The sequence below is a fragment of the Pipistrellus hanaki genome (assembly GCF_964339955.1).
Source record: "Pipistrellus hanaki genome assembly, chromosome: 5".
Lineage (NCBI taxonomy): Eukaryota > Metazoa > Chordata > Mammalia > Chiroptera > Vespertilionidae > Pipistrellus > Pipistrellus hanaki.
This window is the reverse complement of record NC_140507.1, coordinates 70523440-70545931: the sequence shown is the minus strand read 5'-3', so window position 1 is coordinate 70545931 and position 22492 is coordinate 70523440. Positions and strand designations below refer to the sequence as shown.

The window sequence follows — 22492 nt, the reverse complement described above, 5'->3', positions numbered from 1 at the left end:
ACCAATTCCCAGGGCCTGGGGCTGTTGTGCAAGGCGACAGACCCAGTGTGAACTCTCCCTGGCCTTGCATCCCAGCATTCCCCATCCAGCCTCCGGGCTCAACCCTCAGCCTGGGAAATTTCACTGTTTCCCACCTCGGGGATCTATTTGGGGCTGGACAGACACAGGAGAATCATTTATTTTAAATGCATTTCCTCATTTCACAAGTACTGCCACCTAAGATAATATTTACATTCCCATTTCACAGAGGAGAAAACTAGTCCAGAGGGTGTTTCTGAAATTGGTGACTACCACCCCTGGCCAACTTTTTAAATTGGAGATTGCTTTGTTCCAGTTATTTATGCAGTCATTGATTGATTCTTTCAATCTCTATATTGATGTTAGAGGAAGGAAGGAAGAAACATCAATTTGTAGTTCAAATTATTTTATGCATTCATTCATTCTTGTTTGTGCCTTAACCAGGAATCTAACCCGAAACCTTGGCATATGAAAGGATGCTCTAACTGAGGTATCAGGCCAGGCCTCCCTGGCTGATTTCTGATGGCCCAAGGCCCAGCTCCAGGGACCCCAGAAGCAAGGGAAAGGTTCCCTCCCAGGAATATCCTGGGGGCATCTCGTGGAGACACTTAGGCCCCTCCCACCGTCCATTCACCCCCAGATCATCTGCCTGCTCACAGCAAAAAAAGGTATCGGGATGCCCAGGTCAGGCTGATGACTTCAGACATCAGTGTCAACGGAGCAAACGTCCCCGCAGGTGGTAGGAGCGTGGGTGGGGCAGTTCAGGTGGAACACCCTCCTACGCAATCCGGCTGGAGGGGGCGGGGAGGGGAAGGGCCCGGGTGACCACCGCAGAGCTGGGTGCGGGAAGCAGAGGGAGGGTGTCCACTGAGGAACACGCTGAATCACGGGGCTGGGTGTGCACAATGCAGGGCGGGGAACACTGGCCCTGATGCCCCGGAACTTACCCCTCAGGGCGCAGCCCCGGGGTCAAGAGTCACGGCCCTGCCCAGGGGTCCTAAGCGGACTCCACCCCGCCAGGGGCTCACACCTACAGGAAGTGCGGGCGGAGGTGCCCATCCGGAAGGGCGGCAGGTCAGACCCTGCAGGAGGGAGGAGGAGGAGGCCAGGAAAGGTAAACTGAGGCCCAGGGAGGGCAGGGACTACTGGGGCCGCGAGTGTTGGGGGTTGGTCCTGAACCGCCTCCTCCCCCATTGACGAAAAAGATGAATGGGAAGAGGCGGCCCCGGAAACCACAGGGCTGGAAACGTGGTTTCCCGGGCAACGCGCCTTGGAGCGGCTCTTACGTCACCGCACAGCGGGCGCCCCGCCCGCCCCCCCGCGCGTTGGCGGCCCAGCCCCGCCCGCCGCCCGTGACGCCTCCCTGGGGGGCGCCCCTTGGCCTCTGCACACACCGCCGGGGGGGGGCTGCCTTCCCTGGCAGGACAGTCCCGGCCGGGCTGAGTGCGCCCGTGTGGCGGCGAGGAGGCGGTAGACCCCCTTTGGCCGCAGTTTTGACGCCGGCGGAAGCGGAGGCGGGTCCGGGGGCGCCCCCGTGCCCCGCCCCCCACCCCACCCCCGCACCGGCGCGCTCACGTGGGCCCCTTCTTCTACGCCCAGGTAATGCCTGCTGGCCCCTCCCCAACGTCCACGTGTGCGTGACCCCCGCTGAAAGAGTGCTGTAGTCCCCAAGCTGGGGAAGCCCTGGAGACCCAATGGGAAGAGGACACTTGAAATGAGGCTTTGCCCATGGAATAGGAGTTTGCCAAATAGAGGAAGAGGCAACGGATGCCCCAGGGGTGGGTGTTGCAAAGACCAGGAGACGTAAAAGCTGGAATCGGGTGAAGGGAGCAGAAGCCAGAACATCCAGGTGGACAGTGGCTGGACGCTGGGCCTGGGCTTAGGGGAGAGGCCTGCGAAGGGACAGATGGGGCTGGAGATGATCGGCAAAAGGGCTGCAGGGCGCTAGGAGCCTGGAGGAAGGCACCCCTGTGAGCTCTGGGCACCTGGCCAGCCTCCAGGCAGAGATTGTTGAGGACCCGAGAGGGAGAGGTTAGGGTGGCAGGAAGTTCACGTCGCTGCCTGGGTGTGGCTCAGATTAGTCTGTGACCAGAAGTCACTCAGAGAAGTCAACAGTCAGTGTGAACGAGGGAGGCTTCGCCAGCTGGGGAGAATGTGAGCCAAACCATTGGTCCCAGGCGAAGATCTTAAGGCTGACGTGAGGGTCAAGGATGGTGGTGTTGACTGGCTGGTGTGGACACCAAGGTGTGGAGCCTGAATCCAGGCGGTGGCTCACAAGTTGGCCATGCTCCTGGGGTGATGAGGCCACTGTGGGTGGTCAGGGAAGAGTCATGGCTTTCTACTTGAGGCCAGAGTCCTCTGGGGGTGGCCCAATGGGTCACGGTGGCTAGCTGCACGGTGATGCTGACATGCCAAAGGCCACAGTCAGTCCTGGGTCGCTTGGGGAGGACATTGGGGAGCCAGGCCCCCAGCCAGGAGCCTTCTGGTGAGATGGGAGTGAATGGTATGCCACCAGGGACAGCTGCACCCCGGCACTGGGCAAGTGCCAGGGGCACAGCCACCCCCAGCAGACCTAGTGGAATCTGCCCTTCTCTCCAGGCTCATTGGGAATGGGAATTACCAAGCCAAGGTGCTGGGGCCCAACCCAGGAGTCTTGACTCCAGTCCCACCCACGGCTGCCCAACCCTGGGAAGGCCGAGGACCAGTGGCCTCTGGTGTAATTCTAACCAGGTGAGCAGCCCGCCTGTGGGTGGGGGCAGGGCCATTGTCACCTGGGGCCCTGCTTCCCAACTGCCCTACCGTGATCCTGTGTCCTTGGCCACCTGCCTCCTGCCTGCCCCTAGTCTCTATCCTCTGCCTTCCTCTCCTCCCTCTAGCCAGTTCTCTTCCTCGGTCTTCATCCCCTCTTTCTGTCTTTTTGCCCTGCTCAGTCTCTCAGCCTGTCTTTATTCCTGTATGGGTCTCCTTCTATTTTCATGTGGTCTCTGTCCCACCAGCCCCTTCACTACTTCTGCTCCATCTCTGGAAGCCTCCTCCCTCGTGCTTGGCACATTCTGGCCTCCACCCCCACTGCAGTGCCCATCCCTGGAGCCAGCTACTGCTGCCTTAGGTGCCCAGGACCAAGGGAGTGGGTTTGGACCAAGGTTATAGGTCTGGAGCAGACAGGGGTGGGGAGGGTATCCCCTAGCCCTCTGGAATGTGGGCGGGGCCGGCCCCAGGAAGTGGCAGGGGAAGGCAGCCCCCACAGGCTGGCCCCAACTGCCTACACACACACACACACACTCCCCAGAGGCTCCCACAGGCCTCCTGGAGAAGCAACAACACCTCAGACTCCCACACAGGGCCCCACAGCCCCAGAGAGGCCAACCCACCTCCTTGCTGGACACTCACACATAGCACCCTTCTTCACAGTTCACCAGCACTCTGCTCTGCAACCCAGCAACCCTAACACACAACACCACCCACACACAACACCAGCTCCAGCTCACATTTTGGTCCCACCGCAACCTCAGTCAACTGAGTGATCCTCAAATCAAACTGCACCCCAACTCTTAGCCTGGATGAGACCTCCCTTAAGAAAACTACAAAATGGGGAGTTACACTGGCAGTTGGCACTCAGGTCCTGGAAGAGTTGCTCACCCAAAGGCAGTGTCCTCCCCAGACACACCCAGCACTCAGCTACAGTCTCACCCACACGCCCCACTGGAGGCTAGCCAGGTGATTCTGGTGGGGACAGGTGCCGGGGGGTGTGGGCATATGTGTGGGCTGGTTGCTGCACAGCTCTTCTCTGAATCGCTGCAGCTGTCAGGGAGGGGGACTCTACCTTCGTGCCACTCCAGTGCTGCCATGGAGATGCCATAAGCCCCCTGTGCCTGCATGGAGCCCGTGTGTGTGTTGTGTGTAATGACATCTTGTGTGTGGGGCCAAGGTAAGATGAACAGGGCATTCCTCGGGATTAGCTCCTTCTGACACGTGTCCTATGCCTGAATGCATGTTTTTGGTGTGTGCTTGCTCACCGCTGCATTTACCATCCTGCTTGTGACTCAGTTTCCCTCAGCAGAAGGGACCACTATTCAGGTCTCTGGAGAAACATGAAATGGGGAAAGAGCAAACGTGTGTGTAACGGAAGAGTCAGGCTTGTGGCTCCCACATGCCTTCTGCCCAGGTGCAGGTGGCGGGGGAATATTCAAGATCTGAGTCTCCTTGAGTCCCTCAGGGTCCCATTCTGCAGCCCATCTCATGGTGCATGCAGTTTGTGGGTACTGGGGTCACTGCCTGGCATTTACACCCTGGGATGGGGGCCTGCGCAGGTGCAGAAGAATCAGCCTCCGCAACCCTGGGTGGTGAGTCACAGGCAGCTCTCCCAGGTGTCCGTCCCCCTGCCCGGTGTGCATCCTCCTCCACGTGGAAAACAGGAGAGAAACTGAGCCGGAGACAGCTAAATCTCGTGTTCACAGTTGGCAGCCACCTGGGCCCTGCTAGGATCAGAAGCCCCCACCTCCTCCTGCAGGTCTGAACTGGGTGGAGAGCAGTTTAACTCTTCCTCCTCTTTGCTCTGGCCTCCTGTGTCTCTGCTCTGCCCAAAGAGACCCTGGCTACCGCTGATGCATAGCTGGTGTGCCCATAGCAGGGGCATAACTCATGCTACCCACCTATGGACACAGATGCTTTGTGAGTCCCAGCCCGTCAGAGTCACGTATACCCTGCCCTGTCTCTGGCGTTCTCACATCCACATCCGTATTGCTCACAGCCTCTCTCCCCCGTGATCTTTCACATGGGGTGCCATGCAAGCATGTCGTCATATGCGATCACACACACCTCCACGTGTTTGCACACATGAGTTCCGTGCACACACAGCCATCCCTTGCGCACACACACATATAGCCCCATTTTTGTGTCCACACAAGCATCCCCAGGAATCCTTGTTTCTCTGTGTTTGTACCCACGAGTCCACTGCCCACAGGCACACATGTGCACCACACCTGGCAACTCCCGAACTCACTCAGTCTCGGCTTCCCCCACCCTGGCTCTGGACCCCACGGATTGGGGCCAGGACCATTCTGGGACCAGGACCATCCCGCTTTCTTCTGCGTCCCCGCCTGGCAGCTAGGGGAGGGGGCGGTTATGACGCGGTACCCGGGTTTTCCACATACAAGCGTCTTTCATCCCAGCCACTCCGGTCCTGGCCCCAGACCCTCATTACAGCCTCCGCCTGCTCATTAGCTTGGGTCGGGGTAGGACCAGGCAATCCCGCGGGCGGGGCACGGCGGAGAGGACGGAGGAGGCGGTGCGAGAGCCGGGCGGCCCCGCCCCGTCTCCCTGGCGACGCCGGGGAGGCGAGGGGAGGAGAACCCAGCCAGGGGACCAAAGCTGGGTGATTCAGGAGGCTGGCGCCCCCTCCGCGGTGGCCCCCTGTGCGGGGCTATTTGTGAATGAGCCGGCCCGGTCCTCCCGGCCTAATCCCCCGTCCCCGCCAGGCGGGCGGCGAGCACCGCGCGTTCCCAGCCGCAAATAGCAGCCTCGCCCCCGCCCGCGGCTATTTTGAGCCTCCTCCTCCCCGGCCACACACCCGCCCTGGCTCGGGCTGAGGCGTGGGGCGAGACGGGGACCCTCTCCCACGCTGAAACGCGAGGTGGGCAGCCGGACTGGGTGGCGGGACCCGGGTCAAGGTGACAGCTAGGCCGCAGCGCCCCCTAGTGTCCTCGGGGTGGGCGTGACGCAGCGGGTGCAGCAGAGATGAGGTGGTCCCAGTCCCCTGAGAGCACCCCACGGGAGACACACTGTGCTGGTTACACACCGAGTCACAGGAACAAGCAGACCCAGGTGACCACAGGAACAGGTATGGAGACAGGTTACAGATCTGCGACGCAAGCACACAATTCCCACACAGTGCCCGGTGCACCCAGTGACTGGTATCTGCAAGCATGGATGGGTCCATACCTTGATGGGAAACCAGGACAAGTCGTGGGTACTAGTGCAGCCCGTACCTAGCATCGGGATCGTAGCAAACGCTTAATAATCGTGTGCTGGTAGAATGAATGAATGAACAGGACCCTTCAAGGAACCAGGACAACTCTGAACCACAGAAAGCGGGGCCAAGGTGGGACAGGGAGGAGCAGAGGGTGATTAGGCACAGTGGTCCCGGGAACCCCTGGTCTGAGCTGGGACCTGACTTTTCTCGGGGAAGCAGGTCAGAAACGGGGAGCAGGAATTGCTCCTGGGCTAGGGAACCCTGGCCTCAGACTCCCCATAGACGGCCAGCAGGAAAGGGAGCGGAGTGGCTGTTATCCTTCTTTGCTTCTTTTAATAACCACCCTGTGTAAACGGCTGACGCAGCAGCAGGCTGCTGCTGACGGGGAGTAATATAGAGGGGCTGTGGCGTTGGGGGGCAAGCTGCAGAGGGGACCACGATGAGTCATGAATTGATACCTGGGAGAGGGGTTCCCAAGATTGTATCACAGGAGACAGCGTCTGTGCCCAGGCAGGTCCCTGCTGCATCAGCTAGACCCCCCTGAGAGGGCTAGAGTGGAAGGGAACTTTTCTGGGGTGTCTTCTCTGAAGACTTGCTAGGGCTGGGATGTCGCTAGGATCTTTGGTCTGGCAGGCAAGGTTCTGCACTAACTTTCTCTGGCCGCAGGGGCTTTCCAAGGTGTAAGGATCTCTGTAAAGATGGTTCTCCTGATAGCAGAGACCTTAGGTCACCTTTAAAAGACAGGACAGCAGAAACCGGTTTGGCTCAATGGATAGAGCTTCGGCCTGGGGACTGAAAGATCCCAGGTTCAATTCCGGTCAAGGGGTATGCAAGAGGCAGCTGATCGATGATTCTCTCTCATCGATGTTTCTAACTCTCTATCCCTCTCTCTTCCTCTCTGTAAAAAATCAGTTGTGGTAGTTTTCTTTCTGGCACATTTGTTAAGTTTTCAAATGGGCCTGACTCTGCCACATATATTATATAGGAGCTGGGAAAGGCTTGATGACAAGATCTCTCTCTAACCTTTCCTGCATCAGAGATTGGCTCCCACATGTGAAAAAAAAAAAAAAATCAATACAGTATATTAAAAAAAAAAAAAAAAAAGACTGGAAACTCGACACAGGAGAAGGAGCAGAGTGGTACTGGTTTGCGCCTCCCCCTCCCCATGGGTATTGAGTGAGTTCTGGGTTTGCTGGGGCAGATATGCTGGAGCACCTGGTGGAGGGGAAGCCAGGGCTGAGCTGAATGTAAGGCTACAGTGAAGACTCAAGGACAGCCAGTTGTGGGCTTGAGAGGCAAGGTAGGGGTCAGCTTGTGGTCTAGAGCTGGGATGCACAAAAATATTTTGCCAGGTGAGTACTGGGGTGTGAGTGAGGTGAAGTCAGGTTTGGATGGGAGTTAGGTGTGGGTAGGGGTCGGGATTTGTAGACATAGTTGGTTGGGTAAAGTTGGGGCGCCCCAAAGTTGGGAAATAGGAAGAATTGGAATGGTAGTGAATATTGGGGCCCACATAAATGAGCTTGTCTCAGTAATGGGGTTTTGGTGGGGTTTGTGGCATATCACGTGAAGTGGTGTATTCCGCTTTGAACCCTGGAACTGCGTGGATGTTGGTTATGTGGACTGTTGTCGGGGTTCAGATGAAGTTGAGTGACAGAACTGGGGCTTGGTGTCTATGGGAACGTGGGTGAGGTCGATATGTCTGCGATTCATGGCAACCATCAGAGTTCTCAGGGGCGCCAGCCTCCGGCAACTGCGGCTGGAAGGCCCTTTGTTCCAGACCCGGAGGGCTCGCGCAAGTGGGTCGACCCCGCCCCGCCGCGCGCCGGCCCCGCCCTCCGCTCGCAGGTGGCGGGGGACGCGGATCCACGCGTCTCCGCCAATCACGTCGCCCGTCGCTAGCGCGCGGAAGAGGGCGTGGCCTACGCGAGCCCGGCCCACAGCTCATGAATATGAGGCATGGCCGCTGCCCATGGGGTCTGGGATTGGCCAACGCGGAGCAGGGGGTGGCACTTGGGGGCGGAGCCAGGAGGCGGCGTACATAAGGCCGGGCGCTCGGTTACCCCCCCACACTCGCACGTTAGGAGGCTCTGGTCGTTTCGCACCGTCGTCTTCCTGCCTGCGTCAGGGACCTGCCCTACTCAGTGGTGAGGGTCCTGGCGGCACCGGCTCCGAGGGCCCCGGGCGGCGGGCGGCCTGAGGCCGGCCGGATGAGGCAGGGCGGCGGCGGCACGCCCCTGGGCAGGGGTGGTGCCTGGGCGGGCCCAGGGTGGAGTCCGCCCCGCCGGCGGCGAGGGGCAAGCCGTAGACGGGCCGAGCCGCAGCTTGAGGGCGTCCCCTTAGAGGCCTAGGCTCGCCCAAAGCGGGCCGCCACCGCAAAATGGCGGCTGCGAGCGCGAGGCTGTGCCCCGCGAAATGGCGGGAGCGCCGAGTGCCCGGATGGAGTGGCGCAGGGCGCGCTCAGGGCGCATGCGTGCGGCGGGGGCGGGCCTGGGGGCGGGCCAGGCTCCCGCTTCCCCGGTTTCCCATTGGATTTGCACTAAGGGGAGTACAGCCTTCATCCCCGTGTCCCACTCTCCTTCCGGCACCCCAAGTTGGTCTTCAAACTGTGTGGTTCTCTAGAGACATGTGGCAGAGGTTTTCCCAGTCTGGGAAGGGTCGGTCAGCGTCAACACCCGCCCACTTGCCCACTTCATGTTGGAGCCCCCCGCGTGGGACTCTGCCCCAGCTCCTACAGAGGTCCAGTCCCCGGCCACCCCACAGGCGCCCTGTGGTGGACCAAAAGCACTTTGCCACCCCGCACCCCGACGGTCCTGTTAGGAGTTAGGCGTCGGCCTTTAGTGCCCAGCCCTCATTACCTCCTGAGGGAATCATCTGGGGTCCACAGTGCTTCACCGATACACAAAACCGGGCTGCTCTCAGGGAGACCGGAGTGGGGGCGGGGCCCCGAGTGATGAAGGAATTAACAGCTTTTTAAAATTAACTTCTGGGTGTGGGCTTGGGGTGATAAATGGCAGAAAGAGAATTTTTCAAGGTATCCCCAACGAGCATATGTCATTTGTATAAAGTGAAATAGGAGGGAGGGGTGAGCGATGAAGCCCCTGGAGGATCTCAGTGAGGATTTCAACGATTTGCCGCAGGCCACCATGTCATCAGATGAAGGCAAGCTTTTCGTTGGAGGGTTGAGTTTTGATACCAATGAGCAGTCGCTGGAGCAGGTCTTCTCAAAATATGGACAGATTTCAGAAGGTGAGGCGGTGCTGGACTGGCGGCGGCTGACCAGGGCTGCTTTGGGGGAGGTAAAGTGCTGACCGCAGATTTCTCCCTCCGCAGTGGTGGTCGTGAAAGACCGGGAGACCCAGCGGTCACGGGGCTTTGGGTTTGTCACCTTTGAGAACATCGACGATGCCAAAGATGCGATGATGGCCATGAATGGGAAGGTGAGGGGCAGCTGTCTGGGGATGAAAGGGTTCAGGCTTGTGGGTCACGAGGCTCAGAGGCTGACCTGAGCCAACCTCTTGGTCTTCACAGTCTGTGGACGGGCGACAGATTCGGGTTGACCAGGCTGGCAAATCATCTGATAACCGATCTCGTGGGTACCGAGGTGGCTCTGCCGGGGGCCGGGGCTTCTTCCGTGGGGGCCGAGGCCGCGGCCGTGGGTTCTCCAGAGGTGAGTGCCCCTCTTGGGGCCTGAGGCCCTTGCGCACACGATGGGAACACTGCTGGAAGGAGCTGGCACTCACTGTCCGTCCTGTCCCTGTCTGTAGGAGGAGGGGACCGAGGCTATGGGGGGAGCCGGTTCGAGTCCAGGAGTGGGGGCTATGGGGGCTCCAGAGACTACTACAGCAGGTGAGGTCTTAGCCCTGCCTGGGCGTGTGGCAGGCTTGTGTTGGGACGCTGGCACAGGGTTGGGGTGAGTACACTAAACTGCTCTCCAGCACCCACATGTGTCCTTCCTACAGCCGGAGTCAGGGTGGTGGCTATGGCGATCGGAGCTCTGGAGGGTCCTATAGAGACAGCTACGACAGTTATGGTAAGTCACGCTCTGAGGGCCTGTGGTGGGAGCTCGGCAAGCCTTGGTGCCCGCTATGTGCGACACGCAGACCTTGTCACTGTGCTTGCCCATAAGGGATGAGATTGCCCTCTCAGGTCTCCGTGCCAGCAGCCATTTCTACAACAAAACATAAAAGCTAGACCAGACTGACCAAGAAGGAAAGGGAGACTAGGGGCCTGCCAAGCAGGCAGCATAGCTGCATGTGCGGCCGCCCGGCCCCGCCGCCCTTGGCTGTGGGGGGTTGGTTGCTCCCGAGGCTGCAGGGCCGAGCCCTCCAGATCTGGACCCGGGAGTGGAATGCTGCCTCTTGTTGCGTGCTTCAGTGCTTTTACACTGTACCTGCTTCTTGTTCTCAGCTACACACAACGAGTAAAAATCCTTCCTGCTCAAGATCGTCCTTCCAATGGCTGTATATTTAAAGATTTTGGGAGCTTCGCTGAATCGTTAATGTGTAGTGAACACACCTCCTTGTACCCACTTTTGTAGTCTAATCAGTTCTGATCTTGTCAAACACAGCCTGACTGCTTCTGACCCCCGAGATGGCTTCAATACTAGACTTTACATTTTAAGGAAACACTCCTTTTTTAAGGGTTTTAAAAACGTTTTGAAAAGCACTTCAGATTTTACGTTTTTCTTCTTACCATGAGCCATGAGTTTTTTAGAAAATTATCTGGGGTTGTGTGGGTTTTTTGTTTTTGGTTGTGTTGTCTTTTTTACTTAACTTTTTAGTGGGGTTGGCCTGATGAAGTTGGGTCCTCCAATTCAAATCTCTTGGAGATTGGATGGACTCTGAGTCTGCTCTCTGTTGGAAGCCGAGGGAGCCGTGGCTTTTTTCCAACTTCATGTACTGTTTCTGAGTGTAGCATGGTAGGACCTGTCCCAGATCCCAGGTGGCAGCAGAGGCTTGCCACTTGGGCCCGGCCTGTACGGCCCATCTGCTGTGTATGACTTACAGTAGACTTGGAGATGTCACCAAGAGGTTCTTGAAAATGTTTATTTATATTGTCCTTTTTTACTGGAAGACATATGCATATCCCATTGATGTTGTATTTGAAGTGGTTAAGGAATTCTTGTACACAGTTTTTTTGGCTTTACGAAGCAGATTAAAAAACCGTCTGAAATGAACCTCGCTCTGACAATTTCCCTTTCATTGCTCAACACACTCCTGCTGTGAGCTCTTGGCACTCAGAACTCAGCAGAGAGGGCAATTTGAGAAGCAGGCCTGCGAGTCCTGCCTGAGGCCCATGGAGAGCTAGACCAGGAAGGCAGAGTAAACTGACGCTGGCGGGCCCCAGGTGACAGCCGACTGCCACCAGTCCTGGTTAGTGAGCAGGTGGCTGACGGGAATGGGTAGGTTGGATCTCAAGGCAGCCCTTGGGAGGCTTCTGGCAGTGGCAGCCAGAGGGCTCAGTGGGGCGGGCAGTGCAGCAGTGACGGACCCACGTGGGCACCTGACGTTGACCCGACTGCCTTAGCCTAGAAGCAGGCCAGCGAGCAGACGGCAGGCAGTGTCCCTGGGCGACTGCAGACTGACTGCTCATTAGCTAGCTCTGCTGTTGCTTCACAAGTTCTGAGAGTTCTCCGCTAGCCTATGGAAGCTGCAGCCCCTCGGAGGACAGAAGTGTTGTGCGCCCAACAGAAACCTCTGAGACGCAAGCTGCTCCCTTGGCTAGCTCATATGTGGAAATAGCCCTGTAATTCGAGGTAACTCCTTTTGCTCGTGTCCACATCCCTCCTCTTGTCAAGAGCTCATTTGAAAGTAAAATTATATGCCTGGGGAATGTTTTTATGACTTTTTGTTTGTTTGTTTTCCCATTATCTTTATTTTTTTATAAAATCAAGCTAGAATTAAAGCAGACCCCGGCTGTTTAGCCCTTTCCTGCCTGCAGCCAGGCGAGCAGCCCAGGAAGTTTCACCTCACGAGTAGGTTCAATCTGTAAGCAGGATTAGAGAGCACTGAGCATCCTGCCTTCGGATTTTTTGTTCATCAATTGACAGTCTTTTCCAGACCTCCCTAACTCCTATTCCTAACTAAGGCTCTCTGATGTCTATTGCCTCCATCAGTTTTTTTTTTTCCTAGAGCCCACACCATTCTCTAAGCAGCTCCATCCCAAGCGGGAGGCTGGCTCTGCTTAGGGATGGAACACTGCCTGGCCAACGCTCAGGCTTGCCCTGGGCACACCAGCCCGTGACAGGGCCTCTGCCAGGATGGCCTGATGACTAGCTTGAGACCCTCCTAGGAGCTGTGGATGGTTTAGGGGAGGGGGAAGCAGCTATGAAGCTATGAGCATGTCCAAAACCCTGCAGGTAACACTCCTTTGCTTTGGCAGGTTGAAGGGAAGCCAGTGCAACTTGGAAGGTGGCCCAAGAACAGTGATGACCTGGGGTCCTGTCCCATGAGGGACTTCACCTGGGAGAGGAACCAGATGCCCAGCCCCTGCTCCTTCCGCTTGTCATCTGTGAGTGCTTTTCTGGGGGTGACTCGTGGTCCTCCGGCCTTGACAATGCCTGGTCCTGTGGGTTCTCTCTGGTTTCCTGTCCCACCTACAGCATGGGTGGGGGCAGCTTTCTGTGTGTGCCTCCTGCCGGAGCCAGCTGGAGTTCTCCCTTCACTCCTTCTTCATCTTTCCAGCAGGTGTTTTATTGGCAAGGTTGGAGTGCAGGGTTTCAAGTCACTCAGGAAGACCGGTGTGTGGCAGTCTGCACGTAGTCAGTCCTCACCTGCAACAGTGTGACAGAATGTGGAAGTCGGATTTGAATAAAGGACTGGTGTGTCTACCTAGAAATCTGAGTCTGGTTTGGGGTGCGACCAAGGAGGGTGGGTTCCTGAGCCTCAGCTGGAGGCTGGGTGGAAGTGGGGCTCCCGTAGAGAAAGCCTCTTGTGGCCGTGGTTCAGGGCACTAGCTGTACTCAAACCAAACAGACCAGCCAGTCACTTAATTGTCTTCTTGGTTGGTCTGGAGGCACACTTAGCCTAAGAGGAGGAGGTGTGGTCCCTGTGCTCCCTCACCTGGGATGTGCACCTCTTTCTCTCAGGGCCCTGGCAAAGCGTTTTTGTTCCGTTCTTTATTGATATGGGGGGTGGGGAGGTTGACACATTAATTTGTTGTTCCACTTATTTATGCATTCATTGTATGTGTCCCGACCCGGGATTGAACCCAAAACCTTTGGCCTTTAGGGACAGTGCTCTAACCCAGTGGTCAGCAAACTGCAGCTCACAAGCCGTAGTTTGCAGCTCTTGACTAATGAGTTTGCCGACCACTGTCATTTATTACCCTTTACCTCTTTGCATACAATATGCCACAATTGCCTAATCCTCACAGCTTCCAACTACACGGTAACATTTAGTCTAGCAATGGTTGGCAAAACTCAGTCAACAGAGCAGCAAACCGCGGCTCGCAAGCCTCAGTTTGCCGACCACTGCTCTAACCAACTCAGCTGTCTAGCCAGAATGAACAGTGTCTTCATCTGTGCTTGCCCATTGAGCCAAGCTTGCTTCCTGAGCTGGTGACTTCCTGCTCTGGTTTCGGGGTGCAGAGGTGGGGTTGGACCCTGATTCTGAGGCCTTGGGTCTGTGCTCAACTCATGAAGGTAGGTGGTGGTGGTGGTGGTGGTAGCAGCATTGGGCGTCAATTCAGTGTGGTCAGGATGGCTGAGGTGCCCTTCACTACAGGTGAAGACAATGCCCAGACTAGAGCAAGCAGACGGTCCTACCTTTTAAGAGGGCCTGTCCTGAAGTTCTAGAGCCGGTCTGGGGACCAGAACAGCAAGAGCTCGAGTCCCAGGCTCCCTTGGCCCAAACGCAGAAGTTGGCATGGCCTTGCCCTAGTCTGACTCCGCTATACAATTGGGAACCTTGTGAGGGTGTTGGCTCCCTTGTGGCCTGTAGTCCATTCTGGTCACCCAGCTTTTCTGACTTGTCCCCTGAACTGGGCATTCCAGTTGGTTATAGCAGTGGTCGGCAAACTGTGGCTCTCAAGCCACATGCGGCCTTTTGGCCCCTTGAGTGTGGCCCTTCCACAAAATACCACAGGCTGGCACGCACATCGATTGAAACTTTGTGGCCCATGCGCAGAAGTCGGGTTTTGGCTCTTAAAAGAAATTTCAGCCGAAACCGGTTTGGCTCAGTGGATATAGCCTCGGCCTGCGGACTGAAGGGTCGCAGGTTCGATTCCCGTCAAGGGCATGTGCCTTGGTTGTGGGCGCATCCCCGGTGGGAGGTGTGCGGGAGGCAGCTGATTGATGTTTCTAACTGTCCCTCTCTGTGGAAAATAAAATATATTTTTAAAAAATTCAATTGTACTGTTGATATTTGGCTCTGTTGACTAATGAGTTTGCCGACCACTGGGTTACAGCCATTGTGCTCTGGGCCAGAAGGAACTGAGTCACAGGCATAGGCGGCAAGCCCAGCCCTAGAGCCCTAGGACAGGGTGTGCAGAGCACTGGGACAGCTAGAGGTGAAGCGAGGTTAGCGCCCAAGGGGCGGGGCGTGCCCCCTGCCACTCCCCAGCGCCGAGCTCCGCCCCTGCAGGCCATTGGTTGGCACCGCCCCTTGCCGGGTGAGTGACGGAGGACTTGGGGCGGGGTGCAGCCACGGCTTCCGCAGGGCCATGGGGCTGTGCGCGTTGCCACGGTTGCTCCTGCCGAGGTTGTTGCTGTCAGTGCTGCTCTTTGGAACCCGGGAGGCCGCTTCCTCGTCGCCACGCCTCGCACAGACTACGCTCTCCCCATCACAGGCTTTGACGAATGGGAGCCAGCCAGGCGCGCCTCACAACAGCACGCACCACTCGCCGCCGGGCTCGCCAGGCTCGACAAGAGCGCAGATTCTGCGTTCCTTCTACGTGCTTTTGGGCTTCCTCGGCCTAGCAGTGCTCTACTTCCTCATCCGGGCCTTTAGGTATGTCAGGCGCATGCCGGCCTCCCTGGCGTGCCAAATGAGCTCACGGCTTGAGCCTCACGTGCTCAAGGGCGTGCGCCCAGCCCCTAAGGAGTGGGCGTGAACTGCGAGCGTTATCCGGATCTCGGGTGATTGGCAGTCATGTGATACCTTGGTGCTTCCTGATGCCGGAGCACAGATGCTGGTTTCTCGGAACACAGCTGCCCAGGCTGGTCTGTGCGTGTGGGGGAGGGCATGCCCGGTTTATGTTTCTGCTCTGTAGCCCGTGCCAGCCGAAGCCCACCAGCCCAAACTGGGTCTGTGATCCCCGCTGTCCCTCACCCTAGAAATAGATAAGGAAGGACCACGCCTTCCTTCTCCAACTCTTTCAGCACTGGGGCTGGCTGCCATCAGTTTTTTGGTTCCACTGATGTTCTCCCGACCCCTTCCTTCCCCCCATGTGGTTCACATGCCCTGGGAAGTTTTGGTTCAGTTCCCTGGCTTCCCTCCAGAGGGCTTTTGTCACACAGCTGACCATGTATGTTCAGACGCTTTAAAGGGGCCCTTTTTGTCCCCAACACTCCTGTGGGTGCACAGTGCTCGTGTCCCCTCTAAGAATCTGATCTTGCATCTGTTCAGAAGGCTTCCTTCCTTTCCCTGGTGTCCTGGTGGTTGGTGGTCAGGACCGGGACTTTGGCATGAGACAGAGTGTCTCTGGTACACCCTCACCCCTCTCTGAGGCTCGGTTTTCTCATCAGTGGAGCAGGATAACAGCACAGCCTGGAAGGGAGCCTGCCAAGGGAGGTATCCACTTGCCATTATTGGCATAAGAGCAACTAATGGAATCACTGTGACTTTATGAGGCCATAGAAACACAGTTAGACCAGGAAGCTTCACAGCAAAGCTTTGAGGGTCAGGCAGAGGAGGCGGAGAGCCAGAGATAACAAAGGAAAATGGGGAGGCAGGAGCAGGATGGGTGTCAGCTGCCCTTGGAAGTGATCCGAGACAACCACTGATCGTGCTTGGGACTGCTTGCAGGTTGAAGAAACCCCAGCGGAGGAGCTACGGCCTCCTGGCTAACACTGAGGACCCCACTGACATGGCCTCGCTGGACAGTGACGACGAAACCGTCTTTGAGACCAGGAACCTGAGATGGTATTGAAGTCCTCCCCCCCACCTCCAGAAGCTCGGGGTGGGTGGGTAGAGCAGGGCTGGAGAGTTGGCAAGACTACTGATTCCCTTGAGGTCATCCACATGCCACCAGGCTATGTAACCTTGGGCAAGACATGTGCCCCTCCCAGCCTCAATTTCCCATTTCTTGCAGATGGCAAGGGGCTGCAGTCTTGGGTCAGTGCTCTGGGCCCAACCCTGAAGGTCAAGATCAACGTCAGAGAATTAACTGCAGGGTACTGCAGAGGGGATGGGTTGGTGGTTTCTCCATGGCCCCAGCCCTAGGAAGATCATAGCAGGCAAAGGGAATGGTAGGAAGGAAGGAGGGCAGGACTAACGATCCAGGAGCTTCTGGGCGCAGAACTTGATTGGGCCTTAGCAGGGAGTGATGGCTGTTCAGCCTCACTTGTTGGGGGCATAGGCACAGAAGCCAAGAGTCTAGGGGGCGGTCCTAGCTTTCTAAGCCTGCCAGGTAAGGCATTGCTATTAGGTGGTAGCCCCTGTGGTCTCCTCCACCTCCACTAGCTAGGGGACCTCTTCTCCCTCCTTCCCCCAAGGTGCGAAGTTGAGCAGGGTCTGGCAAGCTGGGCAGATGGATCCCAGTGGTCTGGGGGCAGGGGCTGGACAGGTGAGAGGGCCTGGATCCTGGCAGGTGAGAGGGCTCCCAGTCACTTGGAGAGTGAGCCTCAGGCACAGTTGGGGGAAGTGGGTCAGGATAGACCCATCACTCCACACCTCTCACTCCTACCCCTCATCTTCCAGATGGTAGGTCAGGGAGGTGGTGTTCCCAGCAGCCCTGGGGGAAGGACAAGAGACTGGGTCCTCTCCCAGTGCCTACATACACTCCGATTCTCCTGCTGGCCTGAGAACTCGAGTGGACCTGCCTAGCCTGCCGGAAGCCACCTCAGCCCTCTACCGCCACAGGACCACCCAGGATGCCAGGTGCAAACCAGAGGGGCCCCCGGCATCCCCATCTAGGATTCCGAGACCCTCTGGTTGGACTGTGACTTATGCTGCTGACCCTCCCCGTGGGAACACTGCTCGGGCCTGGCAGGCAGGTGGGCGGAGGGGCCTGTGTGGGAGTGAGTGCCTTCCCCACTGGGCTGGGGACAATAAAGGCAGCAGTGGTTCTGTAGCTGGCACCCAACTCCACATTGGGCCAGACCTGGCATCCTGGCTCACAGGCAGGGTGGATGGCAGAACAGGGCTCGTCCAGGCCTGGTTTTTCCTACCTGTGATTATGCTGGCTTCTGTCACCTGTCCCCAGCTGTCCAGAGGGCCCAGGGAGGTGTTCCATGAGGTAGTCAAGAAAAATGGGAGGACCTGCCAATCATCGCCTCTGAGCCTAGAGAGATCTCCTATTCATCCATCAAAGGCCTTGCAAAGGGGCTCCCTCTTGTGTGCTGCCTTCGGCCTGGGGCCCCTCACCTCACCTCATTAACACCACTAGAACCTTTGGGGCTGGAGCTTTCTGGAGCTTCGGGACCCCTGGGCCCACCATGCCCCTCCCCTGTCAGCCTCCTGTGGAATCACTATGAGCCTACCCTGGCACCTGACCTCATGCCCTGTGAGAGGTTTGATGGGTTCTTTTTTGGGCTTTTTCCCCCTTCAAGGCACTGTGTCTGGGTAGGGTCCAGTTCTGTCACCCCTGCCCCCTGTAAATTTGATCTTGGAGATTTGGAGGGGAGGGGCTGGCCTGTGGCATTCCCACTACCTGAGGTCTCTTCCCCTGCCGCCCCAGCCAGAGCTACCATGGCCACGTCATTAGGAGAAGCGGCCACTAGATGGTAGCCTTGTGCTGCCAGCCTCTGATCTGCTGCCTGCTTGGCCCCGGTGTGGCCTGGGCTCATCCGGTTGTACAGGTGGGGAAATAGGTCCAGTTGGGGCCCCTGTTTCTCATGCCTCTTCCTGAGTTCACTGTGGGATGGGCCGAGCCTGCCCCCTTTTAGCCCCTCTGACTCCTTGCTGAGGCTGAGCCTGGGTCCCTGCCTGTTTCCAGATACAAAGGAGTCATCTCTGCCGGTCAGCTTGTCACTCCTCTCTCCATCTGCAGTCCTCCGAGCTGGTCCCCCGGCTGCTTTCTTGGGCATCGCTATCTGTGCCTCCCCCAACTCTGCTCACACATCAGCTTGCCCCTCCAGTGTCTGTTGCCACCTCCAGGAAGTCTTCCCTCCTGGACTGCTCCCTGCCCCACTTCCACACCATTCTTTGGGAGGGTCCTGCACTGAGGCAGCAGCAGATCCTCCAGGGACATTTGAGTAAGTGAGGCCAGAGTCCACTGGAGGCCCCAGACATCACACCCTCTGCCTCTCGGGCTCTGGCTGTTCCCTCTATATCTGCCCCCACTTCTCTTCACACATGTCTGTCTTTGGTCTCTGCATCTCTGTCTTCTCTACCTCTCAACCCCTGCCTGCCTCCTTGTTTGTGTCTCTCCATCTACACAGCCTTTCACTTGGTCCCCCTCTGTTTCCATCTGTCTCTCTGCTCTCTATCTCTCCCTGTCTGACCCACTGGGACATGCTTTTAACAGGTGCACAGATACTGTGCGGGTCCCCCCACCCTGTGATCTGTGCTCCTCTCCCACAGCTCTGAGCGATTTCTTGAGCTTCAAAAGGCACATTAATTACTCTAATGAGGTCAGGAGAGACCCTGCATCTGCCATCTGGAGCCGAGAACACCCTCCAGCCTGGCTGCCTCCTGCCCACCCCAGTGGAGAGGGGAAGGGTGCCCCTTGCTTCCAGGCCCCTGTGCCTGTCAGCACCTGTCAGCCTCACTGCATCCCCCTGCATTAGTGTGAAGTAACTGGCAGCCCCCTCCAAGGTTAATGCAATATTAGCAGGAAGTTCTCAGTGGCTAAAAGCCGGGAGAAGGGCTTGTCAGCATGAGATGAAAGGCCTGGATCCTGGCAGTTTGAGGGCCCCTGTGTATGGGCATGCATGTGAGGACGGGAAGGGCTTCCAGCACCTTCCTCTACCTCTTACACACACAGACACAGGACACATACAGCATGTGACCCAGACCATCACCCATAAGGTATAGACACAGGACACACATGGGCACATATTGCCTGCAACAGAGCTAGGGCCTTTGCCAGATCGGGGTGCACAACGCATAGCCCAGCACCCTTGTGGCCGCCCCCCGCCACCTCTCCCCCCTCCGCATGCCCACTGGACATGCAGCAAACCTGTCCCCTTAGCTGTGGGCAGGTTGGGGTTTCCCGCTCCTGGGTGACCACTGTGTGGCTTCTCTCTCTTGGGAAACGGGGACATGTGGGAGCTGGATGCCTCCGGCTCATTAAAACGGCATCTTGTGGCCGGCTGCCTCAGGCCAGCGGTGGGTGGTAGTCATGTTGTCTTCCAGGAACTGGGGGTTCTGTGTGTGTGTGTGTGTGTGTGTGTGTGTGTTTATTGGTTTTTAGAGAGGAAGAGGGAGAGAAACAACTATCAGTTGCCTTCAGTATACCAGGTCCGAGCATAAAACCTGTGCTCTGACTGGGAATCAAACCAGCGGTTTTTTGTACATGGGACGACGCCAGCCACCTGAGCCACGTTGGCCAAGGCCGGAGTGGGGGTTCTGCTGGCTCTGATGTGTGCTCCCTGGGGCATGGCCCCCGCAGCCAGCAGGGCTGCATTTCTCTCACCCAGGCTCATCAGTTGAGGCAGCTGTGCCTTCCTGGGGTTCGCAGCATCCCAGTTCTGATTCCCCTTCCTCTCTGGTGGTTCAGTGCCCCTCATCCTCCCTGGAGGAGTATGAGCTGCCCTCCACCCCATGATGTCCTAGTCCTGGGCCAGTGTGGCTGTGCCGGGGCACCCAAACCTGTGCTACCCAGCACAGTAGCCATATGTGGCTGTTTACAGTCAGAGTAAGAAATTAAATGCCCTGCTTCTCGTCCTACTGGCCACATTCCATGTGCCTAGTAGCTGTGGGGAGCTGGGGGCACTTTTATGGGACAGTGAAGATCTGGAACGTTTCTGCCCTCAAGAGAAGTCTAGCCCAGACTGGTAGGTTATCACCATGGAGGCTGTGTCTCTGTTCAGGCGTGGGGCTGGGAGTGTGGGAGGGAAGGAGGGAACTAGAGGGGTGTGGGGCCGGTTCAGCCACTGGCCTTGGCAGTTGCAGGAATCTTAGGTCCTCCCTGAGATTTCAAGGGCCTGGCTGGACATGAGGGTGGGAAGTCTAATTTTTAATCAGCAAGAGAAGGGATACATTTTTATTTTCAGTGACAGAAGCCACAGCCTGTGGGAATTCTTCACCCCAAGTGCTGGCGGGGCTGGTGCAGAAGCTCTTGCCCTACTGAGGCCACCATTCCGCTCTCCCAGAAATCTACCTGACTGAGCCGGGGCATCTGAAAACCACTGGAGCCAGAGCAGGCTGCAGATTTGGTCCAATTTATACTGTCAGAGAATTTTCCCCTGTGTGTTTTTAGCCCTCTTCACAGTGCTGTGGCCTGTGAAGGCTGAGGGATGCTGGACACTGATCCCTACCCTGGGGACTTGTTCAGTGGACCACATGGCAGATGACGGGTAATAGGTACTGGGTGGTGGGTGAAGGGTCAGTGGGTGCTGGACTTGGGTAAGTGGGTGGTGAGTGATGGGTAAGGGGTCAATGAGCAGTGAGTGCTGAGCATAGGCTAGGTGCCAGGTCTGCGTCCTCCCCTGAGTCTGAGCCATACTCTGGAGCCCAAGAATGCAGCCCAAGTTGGTTGTCTCCAGACTGAGCCTGAAGTCCAACTCTTAACTTCAGAGGAAGCTTACACCAGAAGGACCTCTGATCCCAGCTGATCCCCTTGGCTGATGAGGATGGAGACTGAGACAGCCCCCAGCCCTGGGAGGGGACAGGGCCTCTTGGGTGCCTGTAGCTGGTTCCAGCTGAGCCGGGGTCTGCATGAACAGCTGGGCAGCTTTCCTGCACCTCCACCCTTGCCTTGCCTGGGGCCAGGCCTTGGAGCTGCCCAGCCCTCCCCTCTCTGGACCCCTCCCGGCACAGAGAGATTGAATGGGGGACACTTGTCTTCTGCTCCAGCTCTGACCTGGAGAGAACAGAAGAAAAGAAAGCTTAGCTCAAATCTGCTCTGAGGAGGCAGTGGCGGCTCTCGCAGAGGTGGCCCCTGCATGCTAATGAGCTGACCCAACGCTGGCCTTTTTGGAGTAGGTCCCCTCGGCCAGTGGTGTCCTGCCTGATCCCCTGTGCAGGTCCAGTGCTGCTGGGTTTGGTAGCCCCCACCCTATCTGTGAGGTCCCATAAAGTAGGAGGATTCTCCAACGGCCGAGGAAACTTCTGGAAAGGACCCCTCTGCCAGACAGGATGCTGGGCTGGGCCAGGCATGCTGGCACTCTGGGTACATGGCAGCACTTACTATGCTTGGGCCAAATACTAGGTCTCTGCTTAGAAACTGGCTGCCCCTCTGCTTCCCAAAGAACCAGCCAGCCAGCTGGGCTGAGCCCTTGCTCCAGGGATGTCCAGAGAGTCTATCTGACGGCCCAGGGCACCACCTGTAGAAAGGTCCTGGGCCTCCTGGGCTGCCCCAACCACCACTTTCTTCCTCAGAGTCATCGGGCCAGCCCTGGGATGGGCATCTGCAGTCAGGTCTGAGGACAGGACCCAAAAGCCAGAAGAGACTGAGCTCAGTTCCCTAGAGGACAGAGGACTGGAAATCTTATCCTGTGGGAGGTGGAGGCCCAGGGTCAGATGAGCCTTGAAGGAAGAACAGAATTTCAATGAAAGAAGGATAGGCACTCCACGTACAGCCAGGCAAAGGCTGGGAAGTGTGGCTGGCAGAGAAATGGGGGCAGGGAGAAGCTTAGGGGGCAACATAGTGGAGGTGTGTGGCTGGGATGGGTCTTGTTTGAAGGTTAGTTTGTCTATCTCTTGCCTCTCGTGGTCCCTGGGAGGAGCTTCAGCCATCTAGATGGGAACCTTCCAGTTCAGGAGCTCTTGGCTCTGGGCCCTGCGGCAGGCCTGGGCGAGGGAAACGAACCAGAGAAGCAAAACCTGGCTGGGAACCACGGGTGTTTAACATTCAGCACTTGGTGACAGCATAACCCCACAAGCTCAGTCTGGTGAGGCCGTGGCATGCATAAAGGACAGAACTGTGCCCTAGCCGGTTTTGCTCAGTGGATAGAGCATCAGCCTGTGGACTGTAGGATCACGGGTTCAATTCTGGTCAAGAGCACAAAAGTTGCAGGTTCGATCCCCAGCCTTTCCCACTCTTCCCTTGTCATGTTGACTTACCTGCTAAAGGTGCCAAGCTATGGACTCCTGTTACATTTTCTAGGTGAAAAAACAGGGGTTCAAAGAGGTGTGACTATCCTCTGGGCTCCCAGGGAGGCAGTAATGGACTTTGGTTAGCCCAACTGCAAAAGTCTCCACCAGGTGCCCTAGCTGGTTTGGCTCAATGGATAGATCT

The 22492-nt window shown here is 57.2% G+C and overlaps 2 protein-coding genes across 13 annotated transcripts; both read left to right on the top strand.

Annotated features, from left to right (window-relative positions):
* The first annotated feature begins 8006 nt into the window (after nt 1-8006).
* On the top strand, nt 8007-12826 carry CIRBP (cold inducible RNA binding protein). 12 transcript variants are annotated; one of them, XM_084885417.1, is made up of 9 exons: nt 8007-8133; nt 9127-9235; nt 9320-9426; nt 9518-9656; nt 9754-9835; nt 9949-10019; nt 10397-11744; nt 12371-12499; nt 12676-12826. In XM_084885417.1, exons 2-7 carry the CDS (start codon nt 9133-9135, stop codon nt 10411-10413), a joined length of 519 nt encoding a protein of 172 aa, XP_084741543.1. In that variant the 5' UTR covers nt 8007-8133; nt 9127-9132; the 3' UTR covers nt 10414-11744; nt 12371-12499; nt 12676-12826. The 12 variants fall into 12 exon arrangements, with proteins under 12 accessions (XP_084741543.1, XP_084741533.1, XP_084741534.1 ...); XM_084885407.1 differs by having other exon boundaries at nt 12673-12826; XM_084885412.1 differs by having other exon boundaries at nt 8055-8133; nt 9055-9235.
* A 1773-nt stretch (nt 12827-14599) lies between these two features.
* FAM174C (family with sequence similarity 174 member C) lies at nt 14600-17221 on the top strand. The gene is made up of 3 exons (XM_084885421.1): nt 14600-14937; nt 15955-16071; nt 16849-17221. Coding segments are annotated over exons 1-3 (405 nt in total). The 5' UTR covers nt 14600-14650; the 3' UTR covers nt 16850-17221.
* Nucleotides 17222-22492: the final 5271 nt, after the last annotated feature.

Bases quoted from the DNA above. Each gene is read 5' to 3' on its own strand.
- FAM174C (XM_084885421.1), top strand. From the start codon at position 14,651: ATGGGGCTGTGCGCGTTGCCACGGTTGCTCCTGCCGAGGTTGTTGCTG. The intron at 14,938-15,954 runs GTATGTCAGGCG...GACTGCTTGCAG, and splicing joins TTCCTCATCCGGGCCTTTAG to GTTGAAGAAACCCCAGCGGA.
- CIRBP (XM_084885406.1), top strand. From the start codon at position 9,079: ATGAAGCCCCTGGAGGATCTCAGTGAGGATTTCAACGATTTGCCGCAG. The intron at 9,427-9,517 runs GTGAGGGGCAGC...TGGTCTTCACAG, and splicing joins TGATGGCCATGAATGGGAAG to TCTGTGGACGGGCGACAGAT. The intron at 9,657-9,753 runs GTGAGTGCCCCT...CCCTGTCTGTAG, and splicing joins CGGCCGTGGGTTCTCCAGAG to GAGGAGGGGACCGAGGCTAT.